Raw genomic sequence first — 8,469 nt, 5'->3', positions numbered from 1 at the left:
CTTAGGTTTGAACAGAGACTGGGAATGGTTGGGTCATTACATTAATTGAATCTATTTCCCCATGTTAAGTATCCTCACACCTTCTATGGGTCATCTCAATTATCACTTCAAAAGTTTTTTTTCTCCTGCTGATGATGGCACATCTCAATTGATTGGCTTCTTACAGTTGGTTTGGCTACTTCCACCTTTTCATGTTCTCTGTATGTATAAGAATCTTCTTGCTGTATGTTCCAGTCTATGCATCCGAGAAGTGGGCTGTAGTCCACGAAAGCTCATGTTCAAATAAATTTGTTCGTCTCCAAGGTGCCATAAGTACTCCTGTTCTTTTTACTCAAATGATGTCATACTAAATCTAGAGATAACTGCAAAAATGTATTCAGTGAAAAATATTAAGACAGAGTATTTTTTGGTGAGAAATCCACTTTGCAGATGCCAGAGTGATAAATCATTCCTTTACGTGTATGTGGCCATTGTAAAGAGCTAGAACTTTATAGTGGCTTGAGTTAAAATAATATTGGTCTGGCTCCTTTTATATTGACTAACAGTCTGGTAATCATGATATTCAAGCAACTATAATCTTTTCATAATTTGGTAGAGTCCAAGTTGCTCAATTTTAGTGCGCTTGCAAATCCAAATTCGTCTGTGGTATCGTATGTATACTGTATGCATGAATGTGTACTCATTAACTTTTTCTAGTCTCTAATTGTAACCAAAGCAATACAACAGCAATTCTTCAGTAAAAGGTGATATCCAGGTAGTCTGATCATGACAAAAATTTAAATCACTTCAAAAAACAACACCTCTCATAAATTGCTAAAAGCATTAATGAACAGTAAAGTGTGAAAAATGTAGATTCTTTATTCTGCTGTTTAAATACAGAATAAAATGTGACTTTTCAGAAAATAAAACTATAGTTGCAGCATTGATAGCTTCCAACTGGCTTTTGATAAAGTACATGCACTTTTTCCAGTTATTTTATTGCACATCATGTACAGTCATACTTGGTGTTTTTATTTACAGATGTTTTGGCAATGTCTATTTTCCCCCTCAAAATACATTATTTTGTACAAACAAAACCTTAAATGTTTCACACAAACTGCCACAATAGAAGTCAGAAAGGATATATACTCTATTAACTCTTCTCTAATAGTAGTTTTTTAGATGCAAATTAATTTTTGCCCTGGGAGCCAAATTTCTCCCAGTGCAGTCTGTTGTCAACAATGGACACCCAAACTGCTGGCACCAAGAAGCTAATACACAGGGGTGGCTCCAGGCATCAGCATGGGAAGAGCATGCTTGGGGTGGCAAGCCACGGGGGGCACTCTGACGGTTGCTGCGAGGGCGGCAGGCAGGCTGCCTTCGGCGGCATGCCTGCGGAGGGTCCGCTGGTCCTGCAGCTTTGGCAGACCTCCCGCAGGCAAGCCGCCGAAGGCAGCCTGCCTGCCGTGCTTGGGGCGGCAAAATGCCTAGAGCCACCCCTGCTAATATAGCAAGTAACCATTTGCTGCGCATGACACCCTCCTTCAATGTGAAACTATACCACCTGCAATCAGTGAGCAGGCACATAGGAAGGAGACTAATGTACTTTAGTTAACCAGTTTGATTCAACATTGATTACCACGTCAGTGTAATGGTTCACAAGCTTAGCTGAAAAAACAGTATACCATTAATGTATTATTTCACAAAATGTATCTCTATATTAAAGATCTATTAAAAATAAACTAGGCATTTCAAGAACAATTACACAGTAGCACTTCAGGAATGTTTGTAAAAAGCGTTACAGGGACTTTATTTTGTAATGTGCCATTTAGAGTGCCCGTTTAATTATCCAGATACATAAGAAAGTTTCATAGTTATATTTTTCTGCATTCTTTTTTATTGCGTAGCAACACACTTCAGTGTGGTTTTCCTACAGCATTTTGCAGTGCAGAAAACTTTTCAGTGGTCCCCATAGATTAAAGGGTGTGATTTGGAAATGAAGCAATTTTAGCTTGTTATATTATGTATCAGTGGATTTTTACACAAACTTGTTAAAAGATCTGTTCAAATAGTATATTAGTAAATACTGATTAGTAATCTAAAACTGATTAAATATCTGACAAAAGAAACAAAGTCAGGCTTTGGGCACTCTCTATGAAACATATTTTGGTTTGATGCACAGTAAGATTATTCTTTAAGACGTTGATTTTCTGAAGTGTTGTTTTTGAAAAGTATATTGCTTCATCCAGTATTTATTTAAAAGGGTTTTGTTGTACTTCTGTTTACATTTACATAAAAATTTAAATTAAATGAAATAAATATACTTATTTAAATTGACTCCACTTTGCTGGAAGGAATTGCAGTGCTGTACGTTTTCTTGAATACATGCCTTTTAAAAAATCTGAAAGACATTTTACCCTTCCAGAATTAAACACACAAAAAATTTTAACAATAGAGCAACACTGAAGTTATCAAGCTCAAGCGCCAGACATTCATCTTAAATTGTTGCCTTTTTATAGTTGACAAGATTTTTAGTTAAGCCCTTAGCTATGGACATAGCTATGGAGACCTGCACTTATGTTCAACAGAAACATTAATTTGTGTTAAAAAGAGTTATTTTGCTTTTAAGGCTTATTGTTTTCCTTCAGTTTAAAAAACAACCACCCTCTAGTTCTCTTCTGGCAAATGTTCATTACTATGTATAATTGACAATGAGATGAAAATGCCCACTGTGGGCAAACTATGACAGTAGTTCGTGGATAATAAAAGATAATGAAGATCATAAAGTTGTATCATAAACATCCAACTAATTGCCCCTGGAACAAAGATATTTTGCTATCCAAAACCTGTAACAATGTCTAGTCCCACCCTGGAAGTTTTAATCGAATTTGTAGACATTTCAAAGTTTAAACATTTGTCCTGCCTCAAACATTTTGAGCATTTTCTATATAACTCTAAATTCATAGTTGTGATGTCACATTACTTGAATCATAAGGTTCTGATTTTATCCACTATGAGTTATTTCCTTTTTACACTGTTTCATTGAATTTTTGGACAGCAATGCATTCAGAGTATAAGCAGTGAATGGCCCCCAAAAGTACTTTCTTTGGTACACGTGTAACCTGTTCTAGATGTATCAATTTTCTCTATTTTACAGTTGCATCTGTACAGTTCTGTAAATTAAACTAGATGTTTAAATGGGTATTAAAAATATCTAGTTGCATATCAACATGCCTAACAAATTAATGCACAAGCTACATATTAATTAGTGCTAGGCCCAATTTTTCTACATAAAATTAAAATTAACTTAAAAAAATTGGGAGAACTTTCCACTTTTTAAAATAAAAATTATTACAAGGATTCTGAGATCTGTAAATTAAAACTTATGACAACAAATGGAAAAAAACCAGTTTTGAACAGATGCTGATTTCTCATCTGAATTTTTATTCCCAGGCAAGTAGATTGCTAGTTCACAGAAAAGTAAACTGTCAATATCAGGGAAATAAGTGATGTGCATCAAGAGTCTCCCAAGACAATAGCTGGTAATTACTGTACATTTAAGCACAAATCTTGGAAGCCTAACCAGGCTACAAACAAAACTTCAAATAGTAGAAAATTTTAAATACAAAGTTTCTCTGTAGAAGTTATTTGTACAGAAGCGCAAAAACAAAAACTTATTTACTACTGTGTTTTCACCACTTACATTTCCTGCATTCGTGTTGCTATGGCTATCCACAGGTACAGAGATCACAGGTAACGAGCCTTGGTATTTGAAATGGCTATTTCTCAGTAATATAATGCAACAGGTTTAGTATTTTGTACTTTCTGTAGTCATCAGGAAATGATCCAGCTTGATCTTTGGCTTTTCAGAAGTTGTACTCCCCTGAGCTAGGTGATAATGACAGACTACAGACGTACAAAAAAATTACATAAATAGTATGTCAAGTAGGAAATAAAACAATCTGCAGGAAAATTTTTGTGACGTACTAGAAAAAAAGCCAGTTCCTTGCTTCAGATACACAAAAAATATAGTCCAGTAGTAATGTGTGCTTATACAAAATACAAGAGAGTCATAAAATGTGACACTGAATCATGTGCTTTACATAAAGAATGGCAAATTTCAATGAGATTTACTGTGACATCAATATGGTTCAACAAAGAATCAAACTGGTTTCTCTGGGTACACAATCACATGATTTACCAATATACTGGCATCTTTGCTCTTTTGCTGTGAGGTGACAGTGATTATTTTAGAGAAAGAAAAAGTAATGTGTGGAATTAGTAATGCAGATGCTGAAAGGCAAGTGGCAAGACTACAAGACGAATGCTTCAAATTATGCTACTTTGTTCCCATCTCTACTCCACCTAACCCCAAGGTAAAGGCCAGAATGACCAAAAGCCAATTTAATAGTAGTGTGCAGAATCTCAGCCGACAAACAACATAAATAAATACAAGTCATGTGTTATCTGTGGTCACGTTCTTCAGGGTTAGTCCAGTAACTCAAGACTTTACATTCTTCCATCTTTGTTTATTTTAATTAAACATGTAATGGTTAATAAACAGACATAGTCCAGAGTTAGTAGGTTGGTATTATAACATTTATTAAAATAATGCTATGGGTTAATAGAAACAGCAAAGAACCAAAGAATTAAAATGCAAGCTATGTAAAAACCCAACTAAAACCCAAATATGTCTAATGTATTCATCCAGTAGCTAACTAAAAGCCCAAGAAAGACAACACTCCCAATATAATAAAGTACTGCAAAACAATTGGCAATTTTCAGTTATCAAAATTGTGGGTTTTGCATTTTTGTATCCTTTTTTTCTCAATCAGGAAAAAAATTGAATGTTTTATATAACATACATATAAAACAAGATAGAAAAATACATTATAAACTTGTAACAATGGCTGTAAATACATTATCTTACATGTTTCTCATAGGCAATAGGTTGGTTATGATACATACACAGCATGAAACTACTAAGATAATAAAGAATAGACAAATACATGTCATCTGTACTGTTACATACAAGCGACACTCCCATCTACCCACTCTAAAAAAATTACATAATACTGTCAGAAAGAAGTCTTAAAACTACATATTTTAATAAAGAAAAATTCAATAAAGAATTGTAATACTGAGAACCAAGGCATTCAGAGATTTCAAAAGTCATGCTTTTTTTTAAGTTGATCCAAAATTTTGTCAACTATGTTTTCAAAAGTTTGTTCATTCAGAGCAAACATTACTATTACATGTCACAAAAAATGTCCAGGTTTATCATAGTTGAGATGAATCTGGATCAAATACTGGTATTGTTTTAGCAAATCTCTTCTCAAATGTTTGAGTGTCGCAGGTTTATTCAACCAAACAAACAAAAATCAAAATGGCACAGCATATATACTGTAAATTAAGTCAAAACAACTGTATGTGTAACAGGAAGACAAAGCTGGTGGCACGATAAACAAAAGCTAGCTGAATACAAAAGGATGAATGTCTATTGCATAGTAAATAAACTGTTAATTGTTTCCAGGTGAGACAAGGTGTTAAATGAGGTCACCATACAGGTGCTTAAACTGTAAACCCTCTTTCTTAAATTACTATTGACCTTTGATTTGGAAGCTATGAAGGTTTTCAGGAGGAGAATAAGTTGACAACAGGGGAAATTAATTATCACCTGATATTTGCCAAGTCTAATACTGAGCCATTAGCAAACTGATACTTGCTCAATATTTTCAGAATTCAACACTATTCAAAAAAGCTTCTCAGCTGTTATGCTGGTCTAACTACATGAATTTCATGTGGTGCTAAAAGATAATACTGAATTATAGATGAATTTTTAAATAGTTAGTTAATGAGTCTTTCCTGCTTTTCTTTTGAATAAAAAGCAATAAACAATCAATATTAATCAACCAGGGGCTGATGAGAAATGAATATCTTATATACTATTTGACACTATGGGAGCTGCTTACAAAATACTGAGACATTCTTAGGTCAGACTTAAAATTAGTTAAACATGTTCAATTTCATTATTCACCAAACTTTATTCTGTGGACAAGTACAAGGTCTGCTATACTTGTCAATATTTCAAATCAAGACAACTCCACACCATCCCCTGAACATAATGGAGCATTTGCTGCCCTATAAACATTTGTTAGCTAATGCTCTGATTTAGAATGAGTCAGAACCCTTTGGTTTAGATTGAGCAAGTACATGAAACAAAATACGTTAACTATGGTTTGAGATGGTGAAAATGTTGCAAGACTAATGAGGGCCAGCATTTGATAGAAAAATTATCAAACGTTTCACATTATAAAATTTGGCAAAGTTGCATCATGCTACTATGGCAAAAATCAGGTATTTCAAATGGTCAACTCATTTGTCTTCCTTTCCCAGCTTCTTTTCACATACTGGGCGATTAAGTGGCATGCGTTAACTTGTTGTCTGAGGGAGGAGCTGATTATACGAGACATTTGACTAAATGACCATGAAGAAAATAAGGCACTTCCTTTTCTTTAGACTTATTCCAATACTTAAAAAATAAAAAAGAAAGACAAAAAGGCTCTTTTGGTCTTTTGTTTCTTGACAACCACCAGAAAAAATCATTTAATGAAATAAAGGGTTGTTTCTTTGTTCTTTTTTCTTTTTTTTATAACACTTGAAAGTATAAAATGCTACATTTCCAAAAATATATTTTTTCTGCACCAGCACCCTTGTATAGTAAAAGTATCTACTTTTTTGTTCATTTTGTTTCAATGCACTACACTTTATCTACAATTTCATTACATGTATACAGCAAATAGGCAAGCATGGCTTTTACATCCTTAATGAAATTTTTCTATACAGGGAGGTTTAAAAAAAATATTTGAACAGTTTGCCCAGTAATGTGACACATAATGCATGTACCTTGTTCTCATGTAATCTTTTAAGGAAGTTTAAATATGGTTAAAGTAATCATAACTCAGATTTTGCTTTCATAGTGTTGCTGTTTTGTTCTTTGCATTAACATAGTTCTGAAAATTCACTGAAATCTATCTTTCATGGCACACGTTCTTTTAAAACATCCAATTTGGCAGGCAATAGAAAAAAGGCTGCAACTTTTGCCCTTTGAGGGCACTGGTAGTGACTAAACAGCAAGTCAAATTTTGAATACTTTTTGGAATCCCTTCACCAATGACATCCCTGACCAAAGGTTCATGCATGATGCATCATCACACAGTACATTCAAAGAGAGCTTTGACTTCATTATGAGAAGAAAAAGATTCCTAGAAGTCGCTCACAGTAACTGCCTCTGTCATCGGGTAGTTAAGGGACATCTGTCTCCATCACTTAAGTGAGGCCTTCTTACCGTTCGTTTAGGGTGGGACACTAAAGGATGATCAGTGCTGAGGGATGAATTGGACCTTATTGCTTTACTACTATTCAGTGCAGGTTCTAGAACCACTTTCACCCAAACAGGAAAAAAAAGCTGAGTTGGAGGACAATTAATTTCTTTGTCTTTTTTGTTAGATGGTAAGACGAACGGACAAGTGCCTCAGCTCGCTGCACTGAAGACAGGCAAGCAAAGGCGATTACCAGTTAACTGATCAGCAGGCAGGCATGGTCAGGTCATCATTGGGTGAAGAGTTCAGAGGTCAGAAGGTCATAGGTTAGTTGCCGGTGGCGGCTGGGTGGTTAGAAACAAAAACAAAACAAAACAAAAACAAAAAACAAAAAAATCAAAATAAAAAAACAAAAAAGAGAAAGAAAAGATAGAGAAGAGATTAGTTTCAGCTAGTGACGGCTTAATGACAACATGAAAACTAATCACAACTAATAAAAAAACAAGCATGTTTAATTCTGACGCACTGATTGACACCATCTACAGAATGCAATAAAATCATGACAGCCTTGTATCATGATTTGAACATGTGAAGGAGAAACCCACTCCCACAAAACTGGTTAACAGGAAAAAATAGAAATAAAATACAACTAACAACTAATGGTTAGTAGCAGTCGATGAAGGAAACTGGAAAACAAAAACAATGAACAGTTTTTGGAACCTGGTAAAAGAATTTTGAAACAGTCAGCGCAAAGAATCAGTATCTGACTGCTATTAAGCATTAGTATTTTCCCAGGTGCAAGCATTAAAGCAACTATTAATGATGGATGTGATTATTAATAACTGTTGTTAAAAGAAATGAATCTAAGGAATCTGAATTTTCATAAACAATTTGTTTTAAACATAAACTATGGGCCAAACAAGGTTTCTTTTGTTCAATAAAATTTTTATTGCTTTTCAATTATTCTATTTACAAACAACATGGAATTTCTTGGCCTCATGATACAAAGCAATACTAAACTGTAGTCTAGCAGTGTAGGCATCATCATGGAAACCAGGTAAAGGCTAAGCCTATTACTTTAGCCAGCATTTTCCTGTTGAAAATACTATTTTACACATAGGACACTTTTAAAATGCACTTGCATGTAAACACTGTAAAAGTCTTGCCA

At 34.3% G+C, this 8,469-nt stretch overlaps 1 protein-coding gene across 7 annotated transcripts in view; it reads right to left on the bottom strand.

Annotated features, from left to right (window-relative positions):
- Positions 1-838: 838 nt before the first annotated feature.
- QKI (QKI, KH domain containing RNA binding) overlaps positions 839-8,469 on the bottom strand; it is a 332,733-nt gene continuing 325,102 nt past the window's right edge. For all 7 annotated transcript variants that reach the window (XR_012655572.1, XR_004371961.2, XM_032767744.2 and 4 more), the window contains one exon: positions 839-7,645. Coding sequence is in view for 5 of the 7 variants with exons in the window: in XM_032767744.2 (XP_032623635.1) it covers positions 7,629-7,645 (17 nt within the window). In the remaining 2 variants the exon portion in view is untranslated. The remainder of the gene's footprint in view (positions 7,646-8,469) is intronic.

The sequence above is a fragment of the Chelonoidis abingdonii genome, chromosome 3 (assembly GCF_003597395.2).
Source record: "Chelonoidis abingdonii isolate Lonesome George chromosome 3, CheloAbing_2.0, whole genome shotgun sequence".
Classification (NCBI taxonomy): Eukaryota; Metazoa; Chordata; order Testudines; family Testudinidae; genus Chelonoidis; species Chelonoidis abingdonii.
The sequence above is the reverse complement of the archived record's forward strand: the minus strand, read 5'-3'. Positions and strand labels throughout refer to the sequence as shown.